General features: G+C 41.7%; 1 protein-coding gene across 2 annotated transcripts in view; it reads right to left on the reverse strand.

Annotated features, from left to right (window-relative positions):
• Positions 1 to 20733, reverse strand: part of SPTBN1 (spectrin beta, non-erythrocytic 1) — a gene marked incomplete at both ends in the record, with an annotated part of 139794 nt that extends 119061 nt beyond the window's left edge. For both annotated transcript variants that reach the window (XM_079721075.1, XM_079721074.1), the window contains one exon: positions 20586 to 20733. In XM_079721075.1, coding sequence (XP_079577201.1) covers positions 20586 to 20733 — 148 coding nt within the window. The remainder of the gene's footprint in view (positions 1 to 20585) is intronic.
• Positions 20734 to 21856: the final 1123 nt, after the last annotated feature.

Below are 21856 nucleotides of genomic sequence, written 5' to 3' on the forward strand. Positions count from 1 at the left end.
TCATTTACAGAGAAGGAAAATGAAGCACAGAGCGGCATGCCCACAGACACAGAGTAAGTTACTGCGCCCCAGCAATCAGAAAGCAGGCCTTCTGAATTCCTGCTGCCTCTTTCATTTCCAGGGAAAACCTGAAGGTATCAGGGGCTGAGGACAAAGGCAGTGGCATGCATTTCTTGAGCCTTTCGGTCAGTGAAGCGGGCACAGGGCTTGAAATCAGAGAAAGGGCATCCTCATCCCCTCTCCCGCCTCCCTTCCAGAATCCAACACCAAGTTGGAGCCGACAGGCTTGTACTAAGTGGCAGATGACCCATATCTTTCCGTGTGTTCTCTGACATCCAACTTGTACCAGCTGAGAGACAAGGAGGCCCCAGGCTGTGGTACTGGCCCCTTTGATCTCACCCTCTCAGCCCAGCAGAGACCCAAACACACAGTCAGCCCCAAACAAACTGAATCCCAAGGTCTGTTGTTCAAAGACCCCCTTTCTCTTGGTCTTCTTCACTAGATTTTTCTCTATTATTATTATTATTATTTTTTTTTTGGCTGCATTGGGTCTTCGTTGCTGTGCATGGGCTTTCTCTAGATGCAGCGAGAGGGAGCCACTCTTCATTGTGGTGCGCAGGCTTCTCATTGCAGTGGCTTCACTTGTTGCAGAGCATGGGCTCTAGGTGTGTGGGCTTCAGTAGTTGCAGCATGCGGGCTCAGTAGTTGCGGCACACAGGCTCAATAGTTGTGGCTTACGGGCTCTAGAGCGCAGGCTCAGTAGTCATGGCGCATGGGCTTACTTGCTCCACGGCATGTGGGATCTTCCCCAGACCAGGGATCGAACCTGTGTCCCTTGCATTGGCAGGTGGATTCTTAAACACTGTGCCACCAGGGAAGCCCTCAATTATGCTTATGATGTTCAGAGGGAATAGTTTACTCAGGAGGCATTTTTTAAAACACATCTGATGAATGAATCTATTCATTATAAGTAGCACTTTAACGACAGGTAAAGAATGAAGTGAGAGAAGAGAGAGACGAAGCTCTTTTCTAAAACTTGCCATGCTCACCTATAACCACCTCTCCACTCACCTTTTTATTACCATTTCTATCACCCTTTTAAATTACCATCCACCAGGAAAACCACAAGTTGTGACCACGATGGTATCTTTTTCCACTACATCTTATCTTAATAACAATAAAAGTTTCAGTGAAGGATGGGGAGAAATTGGAACCCTTGTGCACCGTTGATGGGAATGTAAAATGGTGAAGCTACTGTGAAAAACAGTATGATGGTTTCTCAAAGAATTAAAAATAGAATTACATATGATCCAGCAACCCCAGTTCTGGGCTTACCAAAAGAACTGAAAGCAGAATCTCAAAGAGATATTTGCACACCCATGTTCACTGCAGCATTATTCACAAGAGCCAACAGGTGGAAGTAATCCAAATGTCTACGAATGAATGAATGGATAAAGAAAATGTGGTACATATATACAATGGGATACTATTCAGCCTTAAAAAAGAAGGAAATCCTGTCACATGCTTCAAGATGGATGAACCTTGAGGACATTCTGCTAAGTCATTATGAGGACATTATGAAATAAGCCAGTCATAAAATGACGGGTACTGTATGATTCCACTTACGTGAGGTATCTAGTAGTCAAACTCAAGGAAACAGAAAGTAGAATGGAGGTTGCCAGGAGCTGGGGGAGGGGGAATTGGGGGAGTTGTTGTTCAATGGGTATTGAGTTTCAGTTTTGCAAGATGAAAAAGTTCTAGAGATTTGCTACGTAACAATGTCGATATAGTTAACACTATTGAACTGTACACTTAAAAATGGTTAACATGGTAAATTTTACGTTATGTGCTTTTTTACCACAATTAAAAATAAAGTTAAATGAAATTAAAAAGCTTTGGTACTGATTCTGTGGGAATCGACTACTGGGTATGGGAAGAAAAGCTGATCTAAGGCCATGTTACGTGTCTATGACTCCAAACTCAAACAAAACGTTCTCAAATGCTATCAACCAACACACTGATCCCTCCAAGTTCTCTCCTCAACTCTTAAGAAAAAAAAAAACTGTATTGGAATCCTGCCAACTGTCATTTTTACAACAAAAGTCCCAATAAAGTACTTATTGACTCCAAATTGCCTCCAAGCCCCGCGTCTGTGTACAGAGTGCTGTAGAGTAACCTCTATGTACTGCAGTTACCCCTAGGGTCAGGCCTCCTGATCTCTGCAAGTCCACCCTTCATGAAATTGTTCAAAAACTATTTTTTCAGTCAGCCTCTTTGAGACTGAATCCCCAAAACACAAATCTGTAGTAGTTTTTGGTCGTTTAGGAAGAGTCAGTAGCAACACATCATAGTTAAGCAGGCATGCACACATCTATACAATTTGGGTGTGGGTGTGGTGTGTGCGTCCACGAGCAGGCCCATATGTGCACAGGATCACCTTGGCCAATATTAACAGGAGTTTTCCGTACTCCTAAGGTTCTGTGATACTCCATCAACTCTCATGAAATATTCAGACTTGCTGATACCCTCTTAATGTGTGCACATACATAGTTTTCTGTTAAGAATAATTTTAGTGTAACGAGGGCTCATGAAGCAACAGATCACAGTTCTTACTGATCAAAGTGTCCTTCTATCTATCCTGCCTATGTAAGATTATGGAAAGGCGAATGGAAAAAATCATTACACAGGAGAAGGGCCTGCAATTTGAAGTGATTATAATCAGTCTTGTTAACATTCTACCAGAGCCTGCATTTCTGACTCATCAAACATAAAAAGTTTACAAAAAATTAACAAGAGACTAGGACTTGAGTCAGAGTCACATGGCATTTATCATTTCCTGGAGAAGGACAAAGTTTGCTATCATCCCTATACACAGTTTGGGTCTCACTGTGTACACAGAAACCACTGGGAAAAGAGGCCAAAAACTCACCTTGGTAACCACAGGAAGGCAGCCTGCTAACTGCTCAGGAGCCCACACACTCTTGGAGGCCTATGGGACCTTAGAATACCTAACCAGCCCGTTCCTCATTTTTCAAATGAAAGTGAAGCTGAGAGAGGCTGCATGATTTCTCTAAAGTCTCAACCAGCCAAGCCCAGCAGCACCTCTGTCTCCTGACTGCAGAAACAATACTGACAACAGCCTCCCAGCTGAAGCCCTTTTGTCAATGCCGTGAAAAGCTTTGGGACCTAAAAAAAGTTTTCCCTAGAATATAATGCCCATCTTTAATGCCTGGTTTTTCTCTAACAGTAGAAGAGCAATGTGATAGTAGGCACGTTAAATAAAGTGCCCAGGTATCCCAGGATACCTTCACTTATTTAATTTCATCCTTCCTTAAATATAAACATACCCCTTTTCTAAAAATGTTTTTCAAGTTGTTTCTACAACCTACCAACAGTCATATCTAGGATATATTTTATACCTCCATACCTTATAAGGTAATTCATACCACCGTATCTTTTTAGTATACTATTTAACACAGATAAATGTTTGACCTTTTTTAAAAATAAGTCACTTAGGCCTCCCTTTTTAAACTGGTCACATTTCTCTTGCGCGTGACAATCAGAAGAAAGAACTCTGTAAAATATCTGATTCTTGATTCAGCTGTCCTGTTAAACATAGGTAATGTTTGGCTCTATGAGGAAAGGTTTTAAAATAAGCTCAAGCACCACTGATGTCATAAATGAGTATTCGTTACTTAAAAAAAAAAAGCTCTAAAAACTTTGCTCTAATTTCTGTTCCTCCAGCAGTTCTAATCTTCTAAGTTTACGCAAGGTATCTCAGAGTCTTACTCATAATTCTCTGATATGGAGTAACTGTAGGAAGAGGTACAAGATACTTTTTTCATGAATTAAAAGGCATTCAGATACCTACAAATACTTATGCGAAGGAGGGCAATTTACAAGAGAGTTAGAGAAGATAGGTCAAAGATAGGCATCAGAGGCTTTCAATTACCGCCCTGGAACGCAGGGGCCTCTGATTTATATTACTACTAAAGTAGGAAGGCTGGGGCAAATAACAACCTAATTCAGAAAATCTCAGACTGAAATCTGTGAAATGGGGGCTAATGCCCCCTACTGAAGACTGCTCTTAATATTTAAGTAATATTTTTATAATCTTCCCCAAGATGAAAATGATACACAAATTTTAAGTATTACAAATAATCCCCCTGAAAATCTAGCAATATTTCTTCTTTATTATCTCCTGATACCAAACTACAGCTGTCTCAACAAGAAGGAAAGAGCACCAAACCTAATAACCCCCATGAAGGATCAACCCTCTCCCAGCAAGTGCCGGCCGGCCTACTCGACTTGGATGTTCTATGCTGAGCTCGCCCCACCCCCTCCAAGCAACACAGGTCTCCCACTCCCATCTCCATCGCTCCCTCCCTCCAACCTTGGTTATTTGCAGGGAAAAAAATAAATTTCTCAACCTCCACTCCAAGTTTTTAAATGTTTTTATGGAACTTTTCCCCTAAATCATTCTCTCAATGAATGTTTAGGGTTCTGATCATTTTAATGTGCACTAAGTACAAACCCAAAACAGGAAAATGCAGCAAGAGAAGATGCAAATGCGAAGAACATATTAGGGTTTTTTTAATTAAAAAGGAGGCTTTTCCAATGCTTTTCCTCCTCAGAAGAAGAAGGCCTGGAATCACAAATGCCCTCTAAACACCACAGCAAACAACGCCACAGGTCGGCACTATCTTTAGGCCATCAGACAGGCATCCTTTGAATGTTCTTGCTTTTGCACCCTGACTTCTGATCTTCCCACCATGTATTAATGTAGCATTTCTTAATATGGAAGGACTCCTTGTAGGAGGAGAGAGGAGACCTCTCTTCAGAAGATTTGTCTTCCTAGTGCAATGTTATAATTAGCACCTCCCACCCATGCCTACCTCGTGCAGATGCTGAGCTAGGCAGCTTCCACATTAAAGTTCTCGCAACAATCCCACAGGGAGGATATTATGATTCTCAGCCTATAGATGTAACTTTGCCCCACTACCTTACAGCTAGTAAGTAGCAGAGCAGGGATTTAATCTCAGACCCTAAGCCTCTAAAGCCACTCTTCTTTTCTCAGCATCAGCCCTGTGACGGATGGTTCTGGATGCCTGAATCCAAGCCTAGGAACAGCCGGGTGCTCAGGTCCTAGGAGGACCCACACATGGGCATGCAGAGAGGCAGACGAGAGAGCTTGGGGCCCATGTGTTTTCCAAAGGCTGGGGAGAATATAGGCAAATGCAAGCTAAGGAAAACGTGGTATAATCCTGAAAACTAGAGGCTACGTGATAGAGCAAAAACAAAAACAAAATACTGAACAGTGGCCTGCCTTGCGTATTTGTGACCAAAATACCCCATACAGCTCTCAAGATACCCCAGGCATCTGGAACCCAGAAGAAAAAACTTAGCATGAGGTTTCATATAACCAAAACCAAATTCATGCTCCTCCCGCCTTCCTTTCCCATCCCCTCCACAGCCCACTGGAGAGCAAGCCCTAGGGATTCTGATTAACAGTTTAAGTCCTTGCTCTCTCAAACCCTTGGTGACAGCCCCAGTTTCAGGGCCTCCTACTCATCTCCTCCAGACAAACAGGACAGTCTCCCCAAATGGCTTCCCTCTATCTAGCTTTTCTCCTAGGCCTTCCTCCATGGTGTCCCCAGAGGGCTCCTGCTGAGACCCAAGTGCCATCCTACCAATGGTTCTCAGGCTAAGTCACCAGAAGGCTCAGGACCCCTGGGGGTAGAAATCCAGGTGAGGCCACTCTGTTTCATCCAGAGTGGCTCCAAGTTTGCCATTTTACATATTAAGGTAGCAAATACAATTCTACTTAAAAATAAAAATTCTCCCAAACTCAATGTTGAAAACCACAGGCTAAATTTAAGGATAAAGACAACTCCTTGGCATGGCATTCCAGGCCCTCCTCATGCACTTCTAGGGTTCTCCCTCTAGTTCCTTCTGCACTTCTGTATGGCTCCCCAAGACAGCTGGGCACTGTTGTGCCATTCTGGGCACCACCTGTTCAGTCTGTAACTCCCTTCCATCTACTGACATTGCCTCTCCTCTGTGAGAATTGAAAATCTTTTCTGCTGGCCACAAGCTTGTTTTCACTTCATAACCTATCTCTATACAGTTGACCCTTGAACAATGTGGGTTTGAACTGTGCAGGTCCACTTCTATGTGTATTTTTTTAACAGTAGATACTACACTACAGTGTTACATGATCCACGGTTGGTTGAATCCAGCAGATGCAAAACCACACATACAGAGGAACCATGATACAGAGGGCTAACTGCAAAGTTATACAGTACTCAGATTTCTCACTGACACAGAGGGTTGGCATCACTAACCCCCACATTGTTCAAGGGTCAACTGCATTTCTAATGTTAATCACAGTGCCTGGTACATAGTAGGTGCTCAATAAAGATTTCATTTATTCATTCATTCACTAATAAATGAATGAAACAAAAACATCAAGTAATCACTCTAATAATCATGATTCATAAAGCTTAAAAACAGAGAGACCACTTAGATGTTCTTTCAAATGGACCTGTTATCACAGGGTTTTCCAACACTGTTGGTTATAAACTCTAATTAGCGGATCAATACTAGCATTTTAAAAAAATAGAATGAAAAATATCAGAGCATCTCATGAAATACATGTAAACACTACTTTGTGAAATTGAAATGTGGGTGCACACACACACACATATACCCACATACAGACAGTTCCTTACAATGGTTCAACTAAACTTTGCAAAAGCAATACACGTTCAGTAGAAACCATACTTTGAATTGTGAATTTTGATCTTTTCCTGGGCTAGCAATATGCTGTATGATACTGTCTCGTGATGCTGGGCAGCAGCTCTAGTCAACCAGGCGGTCACAGGGGTAAACAACCAATGCACTTAGAACCATTCTCATTTTCACTTTTAGTACAGCATAAACAATACATTACATGAGATAGACAGCACTTTATTATAAAATAGGCTTTGTCAGATTCAGGCTAATGTAAGTGTTCTGAGCATGTTTAAGGTAGGCAAGGCTAAGCTATGGTGTTCAGTAGGTTAGGTGTATTAAATGCATTTTTTTGGACTTATGACATTTTCAACTTGCTGATGGGTTTATCAGGACATAACCTTATCGTAAGTCAATGAAGATCTGGACATAAATTTATGTGTGTACTAGACTGCCATGTAAACTATATTTCTTACTGATATTTTGCTCAAATTTTTTTCTTTCAAAATCTTAAGTTAGTTATAGATTAGATCAACGTGATTACTCTAAAGTCCTCCATTCAGTTTAAAAAACATAGAAACTTCATCCTTCATGATAAAATTCAGTTCAGATAATAACGGTGTTGGGTGTGCCAATTAAAATGGCTCCCTGAATGTGAGGGAGTTTAAAAAAAAAAAAAAAAAAAAAAAAAAAACCTCCATGTGAGCACACCTGAAGATTACAGCTGATTAAATGCACAAAGAAAGCACAAGCACACCTGTTAATTCAGTGTCAGGGGTTTTGGGTTTCAAATTAGTATCAAGTGCCTTCTCCAGCCTCGCCTCCTCTCCATCCCATAATTCTCAAGGCAGTCTTAAATACCTCTCCATTATTTACAAGCATCCCTACTAATACCGGCCTTCCCTCAAATGCACGGAGACAGCTCCACGGATGGTGCGTTTAGGGGCTCAGGGCAAAAGCAAGAGGTACACACTGATCCTCTGCAGGACGACCAGTTCCAGGTACAAGACTTTGTATTTTCACAGTAGAGACACACAAAGGGCTAAAAGATGTGATCTGTAAACTTATTTCTCCAACATCAGTATATAACACAGCTTCAGGACTATCAATCCATGGAACTGTCAAACCCACATCCTGGCTAGAGAAAAGGTAAAAACTGACCATGGGCCCAAGCTGGATAAATGACAGGCTGCTAGCCCCATGGACTAGAGGGGCTTCCCTGGTGGCGCAGTGGTTGAGAGCCCGCCTGCCAATGCAGGGGACACGGGTTCGTGCCCCGGTCCGAGAAGATCCCACATGCCGCGGAGCGGCTGGGCCCGTGAGCCATGGCCGCTGAGCCTGCGCGTCCAGAGCCTGTGCTCCGCAACGGGAGAGGCCACAACAGCGCGAGGCCCACATACCGCAAAAAAAAAAAAAAAAAAAAAGAAAGTTACTAGATTGTTTCTGTTGTTGTTAACCACAGAAGGCTTAAATTATACATCAGTGAACACAACCATCATGACAACAGCACTCGAGTCCACTTGGAGCCTAGTCTAGGGGACAGATGAGTGGCCTTTGGCTGTTGAAGCAAAATGGAAGTATTCTAGGAACCATATACTACAATGATAGCAATTCCTTCTCTGTCGTGTGTGTGGCCACCATATTTGCCAAATTCCCTATGTCCTTAAAGTCACAATACAGTATTCCAGGAGGAAAACTGTGGCCAGCATTTACAAATTTGTGATGAACCCTTAAATTTCAAACTCCAACTGCCGGGACCCACTTGAGGCTAATGATGACACACAGGAGAACACAGGCAAACTGCAGGCCCACCCAGGAGTGAGTGCCTCTTTAGAGATGCCCCCCATTGAGCACCTCTAGTATCCCAGAAACATGGAAGGCAAAGAGACAACAAGAGAAGAGGTCCAGAAACACTTCAGTGACATGAAAGAGGAGAAGACAAATCAAAAAATCTTTAGCTTTAGCTCCTCTGGCCAAAAAGCATAAAACCCTAGGGGCAGACATGTGCAGCACAAAAGGAGCCAGATGCCACCCTGAGAGCATCGTGGAAGGATGTCTGCTCCACTGCAGAATGGTTTGTACCAGCTTCCAAACAATGCCCCAAACTTCTAAAAGCCTCTCTTCAGGTGACAATGCAGTACGGAGATCGGCTCCTCCAAGAACGAAAATCTAGGACAGTCCCCTCTTTGGTGGGGAAAAGACTAAGCTCCAGATTCTAACAATCAACTGGTCCTGCTACTGTTTATAATAATTTACATGGAAAATATCCCAAAAGATATACATCAAACTTTTAAAAGGAATTATCTTTAGGGATGGAGACAGGTTTGGGGAAGGGGAAACATTCACTGTCTACTTCCATAGTGTTTGGACTTCCTTTCTTTCTTTTTTGTTTTTTAACAATGCATGCATTGTAACATACAATATACAATGCAAGGCATTATTTTATAATATATTTTAATTTAAAATTCTTAAATACGTAGAACTAATTTTTCAACGGTATTACAGAAATTAGTGAGAAATTTTCCCCAAATGAAGTGATACTTAGTAGTTCTGATCATGAATCAGTTCTTCAGTCTGACAAGTAAAAGTACATAATCGTATTCTGACTTACGCGAGGAATGCCGAAAAAAAAAACATTACTCGTTGTCACTGTCTTTGAGGAGTTTAGCAGTCAGCCAGAGAGACAAAGTATGGATACATCCACCTTGAGCTCACACACAAAATTAATAAGGCTCAGGCTGGAGCCAGTGGAGAGGGCTTGGGTTTGCTGAAGACTTACAGGGTGATCCAAATGGTAACATGCAAGGCAGGGAGGGTCCAGGGACCTGGAAAATGGCCCAGCAACTCCTTGACTTCAGTCCATCTGTTTCTTACGATGCCTATGGACACAATGATGTGGCTAATAAAGCAATTTCACACGCGTGTTCAAGAAATCAAAGGAGTCTGCAGAAATTTAAACCTATGTGACAAAATTTTTATCAGCCTCACCCAGTAACATGTGCCCATCACCCAATTATGTCAGTACCTTAGGGTTCTGAAAATTCACAGGTGTGCAAGAAAGAGATTAAAACTTCCCTTGAAAATTACCTAATGAGACTCTAGAAGAGATAAGAATTGTGGAAAATGGACATCTCTATCAACCAGAAAATGAAGAGACCAAGATTCAGGTTTTGGGGAAGTGTCACAACACTTTTGTGTAATACTGTCGCATGCACTGACTGTTTTATACATACAGTCTATTTTCCCGAAATAGATTACATGTCAGTAAGGAACATGCTAATACTGTACTTACGTCACTATACTGCTAAAATATCTGGAATGACACTGTATTACTGGGCACCTGTCATACTCTAAGAATGTGCTGGTCCTTGAGGCCCCAGAAGAAAGAATGGGATAGACTGTTTCCAAGTCACTAAATCACCAAGCAAATTCACAAATTAACTCAGGTACAGACTGAACAGCTTATTCTAATAAGACATATTCTAAAGACTGACACGCTAATGTTCATTTCTCTTTGTTTACTTCTTCAAAGATCTTAAAGGAAGCTGTAAGGTTATTTGTTGCTTTGTTTTAAGGAAGCTATTAGTCAGTGGTGAGGGTCATCTTGCCATTTTTATAAAATAGTGTTCCCTCTGAATCAAGGACATCAATCTATCTGAAAACATGCCGTGAACATTTACCGTTATGTACTGCCATCTGCCCAACACCCACTCCCTTTTTCAGGAGGACCTCCATGTGGTTCCAGGGAGAGCTACTGTGTTCTTACATCCCTCTACACCCTACACCACAGTGCACCGGTTCAGGAGTCACCCCGTGACCAAAGCCTCGTAAACTACATCCTCCTTAGCAAACAGCCCCAACGTTTCCAACTGGAACTAGAAAAATGGGGCAAGTGGTGGATAGCAAAGTCCAGGGGCACATAGCAACCACATCTCCTGCTACCTGGAAGACCACCTGCAGGGGCAGAGACAGAAGCTAAAATCAAGAGATTGAGAGATGGAAAGCCCTAATTTCTGTTGTTCCGGGGCCTGTCTGCACTTTGCCTTTCCCTCAGACTGGCTGCTTAGCTCTTCCCTTGGTCACACGAGATATACCAATATCTTTCCCCAAAAGCCCTAATATAAAATACCTTCCCCCACCACACCACAATTCTGCATTAGAAATGCCAACCAGGGCTTCCCTGGTGGCGCAGTGGTTGGGAGTCCGCCTGCCGATGCAGGGGACGCGGGTTCGTGCACCGGTCCGGGAGGATCCCACATGCCGCGGAGCGGCTGGGCCCGTGAGCCATGGCCGCTGAGCCTGCGCGTCCGGAGCCTGTGCTCCGCAACGGGAGAGGCCACAACAGTGAGAGGCCCGCATAGCGCAAAAAAAAAAAAAAAAAAGAAATGCCAACCATAGCCTCCGACTGCCAGCCGAATCCCCTCTAACCCGTGGATGAACGCAGCTAGTATGTTTTATACGTATGGCTTCCTGCTCTTCACCAGTGTTCTGGGTAACTCTTTTAAAGGTAATCATTCGTAAGTAACCAGTTGGTCATGACCTGGTATAAAAATATTATCCGGGCCAATCAGAGCCCCAACTCCATACTCAACCTCACAGAGATCTGAACCAGAGAAGGCCAGGATATTGAGTCATTTAGCAATGATGTCAAAAGAGAAAGATCGGCAGGAGGTAGAGTTGGAACCACAACATACCAAAGCCATCGGTGAGCTGAGTTATGATGCGCAGTTACCAGCACTATGCAGGGGGCTCCCATCCATGAGGTACCCGCCCCACCTGAAAGATGAAGATCACCTCCAGCCCTACAGCAGCCTCAGTCACTAATGGACTCCTGGGGCTCGTGCACCTGAAACTTTGCAATAACCTCCCCACCCCCACTCCACCACACACTCTTTTTTTGTTCAGACACTCAAGTGAATCCCTGTTCCTGAAAACCAGAAAGGACTAACCCCAAATAATTGTGAATGCAGAATTCTTTCCAGAGAAGCCAATCAGCACACACAAACCACCTTGTTACCTTCTTACCCAGAACCTTCCCACTGGGTTACTATTTATGTGATCGTGTCAAAACTACCGACAAATACGCAGTTTAATAATCAAAGCCATCTTCTTTAATCAACTTGGTGTCAAACATCAAAACATAATTTAAGAAACTATTTAACATCTACCCAGCATCAATTTTCTCTGCAAATTAGAAAATTATATTGAATGTTACTGCCGCAGATGGTGGTTAAATAAAAACCTTAGCTATCTGAATTGCCATTGTTAATATAAAACCTACTTCATGACACTCTTAGCTTGTTCTCATTGGGGGACATGTTTTTAAAGTGGACAGGACTTTATAAATGCCCTGTATGTAAATGATGTATTTTCTTTTTACCTTCTTATATTTTCTTCTTTACCTGCTCACAGGTCCACTTCGATAGAAAACTGGCAAAAGAGTTAAACGGTATAAGTGAATTTAACAGATGGAACAAAGATGACCGTAAGAGATGACCGCACACCCACCAGGAGGCTTATCTGATGACCACATCCAGGTAAATGAAGAAGTACTTAACTCTACAGCACTTTCAGATGCCTACGAGGTATTTGCCATCTATTCCCAGGCAATTGCCAACTAAAATCACAGTATTATGCTGTCAGCAACTTTCATAGAACTTTTTCTGTTCTTCCTCACTAATCTACCACTATTACTTACATAAGAGAACAGAGGGAAAAATCAGAGAGGTACTGATAACATCCTATACAACACGGATGAACCTTGAAAATGTTTTGCTAAGTAAAAGAAACCAGTCACAAACGGCCACATGTTGTATGATTCCATTTAGATAAAATGTCCAGAATAGACAAATCCATAGTCAGAAACTAGATTAGTGGCTGCCTGGAGCTGGGGAGGAGTGAAACTAGATTAGTGGCTGCCTGGAGCTGGGGAGGAGTGAAAATGGGACTGCTAATATGTATGCGACTTCTCTGAGGGGTGATAAAAATGTTCTGGGATTAGTGGTGATAGTTGCACAACTCTGTGAGTATGTTAAAAATCACTGAATTGTACACTTCTCAGGGGTTAATTTTATGGTATGTAAATAATATCTCAATAAAGCTGATATTTAAAAGACAGACAGATGGCGGCGGGTGGAGGGTGCACAAATGCAGAGAGAGCCAGGAAAAGTAGAAGAGAGGAGAAAAATCGTGAATTTTTCCTCTTTTGCTTACCTAGGCAGTCTCCAACAAAAGACAGGTCACATTCCCTAAGTTCAATCACAAATCAAGCATATAAAGTATATGGGATTTTCCCCTAGAAATGGTGACTGGAGTTCCTCAAAAGTAAGGGACTGACTTAAGGAAAATATTCTGGTGGGGTGAGAAGTTAAGACAAAGGCTAAGGTGCAGTAAGAGATGAGTAAGGGGATGAGGATTGAGAAGTTCTCTGACCTAAGGAATGAAACTTGAAAGAGACTGAAGGGCAGGAATGGGGGCTGGGTTAGGAAGAGGAATGGCGTGTGGTTAAGAGGTTTGATGAAGGAGAGGAATAGTAAGTAGGCTGTTTCTCCCAGCCAGGATCATTCATCTCAGCTGCTATGGAGTTTCAGCCGTTGCTGAGATGAGAAGAAAATTTGAAGAATATAAGGCACAGGAGCGGAAATCCAAGCTGATTTCAAAAGTCAGGAGGGCGTCATCTACAGCAGTAAGAAGAAAGAGAGGGGAGGGAAATCTGAGGAACCTCTACCCAAAAAAGAAAGAAAAGATTCCTGCAGTCCTACAGTCAGGAAACTACTGAAGCCTTATGTATATAGCAAATAAATTGAGGGTATAATCCAGGACTACTTGTAATGACCTAAACAGACCTTCTCTTCACTAGTCTGCCTGAACTTCTTTGATATGAAATGCTCTTTCAGATTCAGATTTCACAACTAATGGGTGGTGTATTTAGTGGCACTAGGGACCATGCCGTTCTCAAAAATAATCCCAAATAATGCATAATTTAGGCAAACAGCCTCAAGAGTAGATGGGTAAAAAGACGGGGTAGCTATTAAATCTGTTAATCCTAACTATAAAAATCCACTCCATCATGCAAGAAGCCTTTCCCTTGGGGCATAAAAGTGTTCCATCTGAACAGGGTGATGAGTATGCAAATAAGAAAAGCTCTAGCTTAATTTTCAAGGAACGAATCCAAGCTCAAGGTGGTGTGTCATCTTGAGAAGCCAAAGCACTTTCTGTTTTAGTGAAAGGCCTCTTCTGTTTTGCTGCAGTGGAAACGGAAGCAGCCATGCCAGGGTTCAGGCTCCATTCTCTCTCCAAGTTCCAATGTTCTTTTCATTACTTGACCCATCCTCTTAAAATGACTTATTTTTTTCCCTCTTGCGATCAATCCTTCCTTCCCTCTAAGTTACTACAGCACTAATTGCCTGCACTACTTTCTTGGTACTTGCATACTAGTTCACGTTTCATGTAAATAGGTTTTATCTTCCTAATTAGATCATTCCAGACCATGTTTTATAGATCTCTTTGCATATTCAATAGCAAGGTGGCACCATACTTCCACTAGAAGGAAGTAAAATATTTTACATATATTTGTTTGTGTATTCAGTCTTGGCAGGGGGGATTGATTGTGAATTAACAGTCGTGTTCTGGGAAGTTTCTAGTAAAACCACCGTAGCACAGGGGATCTTAAAAAATATGAAGCCAGTATCTAAACCACTTAATTAAAAATTCATGATTATAGGCAGAAAAGACAATAAGACATCTCTCAAAAAAGGTAAACTAAAAAATCTTTTACAGTTTTAAAATAAGTTTCCACCATATATGCACAGGTCTATCTATTTGGGGATTAAGTAAATAATTTAAGTATATAACCTTAATGACAGATTGAAATTTGCAGTCAACTGGCAGAAAGCAGACGGCAAGTTCTGCTTTAATTCTCAGTGTATGGAATCCAAGTCTTTTCCTCCTGAGAAAACCCTGTGCCTGAATTTTTTTATCTATAACTTTTGAAGAGTCCCCACTAATTTTAATTAGCACTAGAGAGCTAATTTAGGCCCCCAAGAAATGTTCTGCCCTCCTGGAGACTACAAATTAAAAGGCCCAAACAACTCTAGGGGCTGGGGTTAGGCGGGGGAATCTCCATCACCTCCTGCAGGAAGATGCACCCAGACAGGGGCTATAATGAGGGCAGGGATTACAGCAAGAATGTGTTCCTCCTGCCACGAGACAGCTCTCTACTCAGTTCAGGCAGAACATTAAGCCTTCTTAGGTGCTGAGATATCAAAACATAACTGTGACCTACTTACTGGAGGGAAAGGGCAGACTAATATTTTAAAGGAGAGATGAAAAGTTGATTTTCACTTTGGTGAGAATACTCAAGGATAATAAGATTTCAATATTAAGTGAGAACACTTTAGACCATGTCACAGGAGAGTGTTTCTCAAAGAGTACTGTATGCATTAAAAATGGAGATTACTGTGCTCCCTCCCACTGAAGTGAATCTCAATTTTTTGGAGGGAGCGTGGACACCTTGGAATATGCACGTTTACACAAGTCTGCTATTGAGTCTTCTGCATCCAAAAATAGTGTTCGAGCTCAAGAACAACGCCAAAGTTTTCAGCGGAAACAGCAGAGTGTGGATGTTGTGGAGGACCTTTGTTGCTACTTTGCATCCATTTAATAAAAGTTTAGAAGTGGAAGGCACACACACATATAAAGAGTGATTATTTTAAAAATAATGATTCAATTGATGGGTTATTCCTCATCAGAATTTAAATTCACATTTAGCCAAGTGGCCAACTACTCATGGCTTCACAACTATACCCGAGACCAAATTCGTGATAGGGATTTTAAAGCCCACATTTGTTCAGCAGGATCTATAAAGTTTTCACCAATAAAAGCATCTACGTGAAGGCACTAGAGATCCACTGTCCAAACCAGCAGCCACTGGCCATGTGAGACTAAAAATGACCATGTGAAACATGGGAAATAAAATATATACTGGGGCTTCCCTGGTGGCGCAGTGGTTGAGAGTCCGCCTGCGGATGCAGGGGACACGGGGTCATGCCCTGGTCTGGGAAGATCCCACATGCCGCGGAGCGGCTGGGCCCGTGAGCCATGGCCGCTGAGCCTGCATGCCCGGAGCCTGTGCTCCACAACGGGAGAGGCCACAACAGTGAGAGGCCCGTGTACCGCGCAAAAAAAAAAAAATATATATATATATATATGTGTATATATATATATATATATATATACTGGATTTCAAAGACTTAGTATAAAAAATGTACAGTATCTCACTTATAGTAAGTTTTTTACACTGATTACATGTTGATACAATATTTTGGATTGTCTGATTAAGTGAAATATCTTACTTAGAACATTTAAAATCACATGTGGCTAGTATTATATTTCTTTCAGACAGCACTGATCTGGACATTTAAAGTACATCACTGCTTTAGCTGATTAAATGCTCCACCAAAATTCTTGGTCACTCAAATAAATACTTACGTTTAAAGGGAATCTGGCTTACACATACAGCCACTAATATGTGTTATTTATCCATGTAATGTAAAAGATACAATTAGGTGCTTTCACCTCATTTTCCTATGTTTCTCAGCTGTTCTTAATTCCCTATAACCACATAAACTCAAGGTCAATTTCTTTTCCCATGTCCGTACCTTAGCAGAAAGGCTCTCCTGCAAAATTTTATCTCATAAATGCTGATAAGTGACGACTCCCAAAGTAATCTTGTTTTTAATTTCTGTCATTTTTTTAAATGTCCATTCATACACAGGCTTTCTCCTACTACTTCTCTATGCCATTATTTTGGGAGAAAAATTAATCAAAACTTTTGAAGGTGATATTAGATGTTAAGATGTTTTTATGGTTTTTTTTTCCTAATTACAAAATTGTTCATATTTATTTCAGGAAAAAGTTCAAATACAAATAAGAAATAAGTTACTCAGAAAGAAACATGGAATATTTTGGTACATAGCCTCCTAATTTTTTAAATTCACTATTTATGAGTACTGATATAAAGGTATTAATTTTAATTACTTTATCAATATTTTCAAGCTAAATGTTGCACTTTTAAAAAGTCTACTTTTCCTACTTTCCCTAATTTGTGTTGATTCCACAAAATATAACCTAAACCATAAACACCCATCACTTGTAAAAATGTTTAGCTTTTACCTTTCTTTAAAAAATTAAAGGGCTTCTTTAATATGTAAGTTTCAGGTTTACAGCAATAGAATTCCTCATCTGTATACACTATGAAGTGATCACCAGCACAATTCTAGTTACCATCCATTCACCATACAGTCGACCCCCTTCACCTCTTTCACCCATACCCACCCCGCTTTCCCTGTGGTAACCACTAATACGATCTCTGTATCTGTGAGTTTGTTTTTGGTTTGTTTGTTCATTTGTTTTGTTTCTAGATGAAATGGCCTCAGACACCCAAGGAAGTAGACCAGATGACCATAGATACTCTACACCAGTCTCAAAATGGGATTCCCCAGACCAGCCACATCAGCATCACCTGGGAACCTGTCAGAAACGTAAATTATCAAAGTACCATCTTGGACTTACTGAATCAGAAACTCTGGCAGTGGGCCCACAATCTGTGCTGTGATTCTGAAGACCACTCAAATTCTAGAACCACAGTTCTAGACGGTGCTGGTCTGATCTGTTACTCCCGCTATCAGCTTATAAGGCTTCTTAGAGAGCTCAGAGACTTTTCTGTCCCACAGAACTGGGAAGTCAGATAATAAGCAAGATAATTTCTTCCATGAACAGGTGGTTTTCCTGGTATCTTCTGGATTCACTAAAAGCAATTCCTTTTTTTGTTTTTCTTTTTTTTTTTTTCCCACATTATTTATCCTGGAGGCAGCATGTTTTCTTTTCAGTAACTTCTCGTGGTTACTCATGGCTTCTTCAAGCCACAGGATGCATTTCTGAGCCTTCTAAAGATCTTTTTAACATGTTTGCATTACCCATCATCAATTCTCTACACCAGTGAGCTTTGAATCATTTTGCATTTTACTGAATATAAAAAAAAATAGTACGGGCTTCCCTGGTGGCGCAGTGGTTGGGAGTCCGCCTGCCGATGCAGGGGACATGGGTTCATGCCCCGGTCCAGGAGGATCCCACATGCTGCGAAGCGGCTGGGCCCGTGAGCCATGGCTGCTGAGCCTGCGCAACCGGAGCACTCCGCAACGAGAGAGGCCACAACAGTGAGAGGCCCGCATACCGCAAAAAAAAAAAAAAAAATAGTAGAGTATACACTTTGGAGCCAGTCTGCCTTCAGTCACTTATCAGGGGTGTGACCTTGGGCAAGCTACTTAATCTCTTTGTGCCTCAGTTTCCTCATCTATACATTGTAGATAACAATACTCTCTCTCATAGTTGTTATGGGATTAACTGTTAATATATACAATGCATTTAAAACAGTGCCTGACACACTGTAAGTATGCTTACTATTATTAGCATTTGTTGAAGGACCTGGATAACACAGAGGGAAAGACATCTTAGGAAGTGTAAGGACAACTGATTAATCCTAAGGACAGCTGGGGATCTCCTCTGGAACTACAGAAAAGAACAAAGCAAGGAACTGCTCTGCAGTTTGCGAGTAAAATTCTTAAAAGGGTGATACTACAGTTGACCCTTGAACAACACAGGGGTGAGGGACACCAATCCTCCACACAGTTCAAACCCCTGTTGTTTAAGGGTCAACTGTACCTGGTAGTCTGGAGCCAGAAAGTAAATGACTCATGATCAAAGATAACAGGCCACTAATATCATACTGGTCTAACAGCTCAAATGAAACCTCAAGAAAATGAGGTAAGACATTAAAGTATAAATCAATCCACTAGCACGAGACAAGATCATGGTTTCCATAAGGTTCCATGTTAATGAATAAGCTAGAAAATAAAGCTCTAATTCTAGAGTGACTATCTGGTTAATCATTTATGCCCTCGAATCAGGCAAGCTCAAGAAAGACCTACAAATCACCACCACTCAAAAAACAAATTATCCTAAGGCAGCTGAACAATTTTTCCATAGCATTTAGTTGCCTGCATCCTCAACATCCATTTCCCTCTTCCTCCTTCCTGTTATATTCTAAATTTTCTAGCCAAGCTGTTTGGGTGGGACTGACCCCTCGCCACTCCCAACCCCTCAATTCCCTGCACCCCAAGATGCATTCTGATTAGCTGATGTCAATCAGCATATCCTCTTCTGACTCCAGTGGAGAGAGGCTCTGAGAGAGGCACGTGACCCAAGCACAGTCAATCAAGCCAGTGAGACTGATGCCACGGCCATAGTGGAAGTACAATACTGAGCAAGCAGAGGTGCTCTTTTCTACTGGATGTCCTTACAAACAGATCTGGGACCCAGGGCAGCCATCCTGGGACTCCAGGGACCCAGGAGCCTACCTGAGAATGGAGTCCACACCAGCAAGGAAAGCCAAAAAGTGGAAAGAAACTGGATCCTGGGCATACCATCTAAGCCCAGGAGCAAGTCTGGCTTAAGTGCTGAATTTGTCTACTATTCTCTGTCATGTCTCTTTGTCATTTAAACCACTTTGGGTTAGGTTTCCTTTTGCTTACAATCAAGAGAACTCCAAATGATATGCCTCATAAACACATTACACTGTAAAGGTAACAAAAAAGTCAGCTGTCTTCACAATTAACAGGAAACTTACTTGTTTAAGTCATGACTTTTGTTTACTTGTCATAATTAAAGATATTAGGAAAAAATACATAAACCCACTTTTCTCATTTGGAAATCATTTTATTTGGAGTCTCAAAGTACAGAGGCAACATTTTGAATAAACTCCACGTTGGCCCCCTGGTTTACACATATTCAATACTGCTGAGTTTTCATTGTGACTGAACCCCTTCCTGATTTTCAGGGCAATTCCAAGATAAAACACTCCCACCCCATCTAGGGCCCTGGTAAAAGTGTGCCCTATGTATTCAACAGCAACAAGGGAGTGAGAAATCATGAAGTAAGGGATGTGCGCCTGTTAACTTTATCAATGGCAGACTTACCTGTTAGAGCATTAAATGTGCCCTCACCAGATTAAGCTATTGCTTTTCAGATCCAAAACTTTGCACGTGATACTAACTAACCTTGGTCACTCAAAGCAAGTACTGTAACAGGTCAAGTTAATTTATATATCACAGACCCTAAGTAAACAGGTTAATTTGTATACAGTTGACCCGTGAACAACAAGAGTTTGAACTGTGCAGGTACACTTACATTTACACATTTATTTTCAATAAATATACAGACGTACAGTAAATGTATTTTCCCTTCCTTATGATTTTCTTAATAACGTTTTCTTTTCTCCAGCTTACTTTACAGTAAGAAGACAGTATATCATACATATAACTTACAAATTATGTGTTAATCTACTGGTTACGTTATGGATAAGGCTTCAGGTCAACAGTGGGCTATTAGTAGCTAAGTTCTGGGGGAGTCAAATACACGGATTTTCCACCGTGCAGCAGGTTGGTGTCCCTAACCCCCATGTTGTTCCAGGATCAAACTGTATTTTTGTGTCTAAGGTATAGTATACTTCAATACACTGAAATGTAAGATGTGTTAAAAATAAAAGATTTCTGACAAGCCTAGGGCATCTCTTTCTGAACGGCTATAAAAACCACCCTGTGCTCTGAATCATTCTGGCTGTGGGACTGACAGTTCCCCAGATAGGAAACTGGCCACCTTATGAAACAGTCAGCTTGCTCTGGTGGGACATGTTCAAGTAGAGGTGAGCTGATCTTGAGAGGTGGACAGGATGGATGACTTCAAAGGGACCTGTAAGGCATCCCAGGCCTCTGTGACGGGACATAAGGGCACCCTACCTGCCAGAGCCTTGATGCGGGACCGCTCAAAGAGCCGCGCGGAGCTGTTCTCGTTGTCCCAGTCGTCCACGTCCCAGCGGTTGTTGACATCGCTGTACTGCTGTTGGATCTCGATGTTGTCGTAGTCTGTGGCTACTGTGGTCGTCATCCTGGACCGCCTCAGCTGCTTCTCCACATCGGCTCCTTCTCAGAGGTCTGTGAGAAACAGAAGAGAAACCCTAGTCAGAAGTCTAAGCTGTTGATACCCACAAAACCTACTGGGGAAAGGTGAGCAGAAGGTAACACAACTCCTACATGCTGAGAGCAGGTCTCTGGAGTCAATCGAAGCAGGTGGGAACTTCAGCACTGCCTCGTAACACGTGTGTGACCTTGGCCAAGGCACATAACACCTCTGAGCCTCCGTTTCCACAGACATGAAGGAGGGAAGATACTCTACAGGTTGTTGAGAAGACTGAATGAGATGACGGATACCCAACAAAGGGTGGGTTTCTTCCTCCTTTCTAAAGTTTAAACTTTGCAATTTTAAAGTTTTATTAGAGCTGTATGAATACCTACCTTGGGTAGGTATTCTGAATGAACTAATCTGTTTCTATTGTGTGTCACCATAAACTATAATCTTTTAGCTTCTCCTAGAAATTCATATAATGTGATATAAGAGAACTAACAGATCATCTTATCTAAACATATCATTTACATATTAGAAAACTGATGCCTAAGATTAAATGACATAGTAAATATACAGCAGCAAGGACAGTACTAGTGTTTAACAGATACCAAAAAATGACTGAATAATGACGGAAATTTTGTATATGACTGTGTTATTACAAATTCTACTCCCCACCCCAATACCCACGTCTCAGGGACCCACCAGGGCCACAATGTTGTATAGGGATAAATGGGAAACAAGAACTTCAGCCTCAACGTTTGGCCCACTGCCATCTTGATCACAGTGCCCTCAGAGAATTAAGAGAGATACATTTAGCTTTAAATATATAGCTTCTCCCCTCAATATAGCTATTATTCATTCATGGAACCAAAATGTTCCGGGGACCTAGTACATGCTTAGCACTGTTCCACACAGTAAACAAGATACGGACCTGGCTCTAGTGAAGCTTACATCCTACTAGGAAGAGCTGGACAAAAAAAGCAAATAAGAAAAGACAAGATAGTTGAAAAAAAATAAAATGAAACTGGAGTGATGTGACACAGAGTGAGTAATCAATCACACTGTCTTATAAACTTCAAAGCTGCTAAGAGACTAGACTTAATCA

This window comes from Hyperoodon ampullatus (assembly GCF_949752795.1).
Source record: "Hyperoodon ampullatus genome assembly, chromosome: 15".
Lineage (NCBI taxonomy): Eukaryota > Metazoa > Chordata > Mammalia > Artiodactyla > Ziphiidae > Hyperoodon > Hyperoodon ampullatus.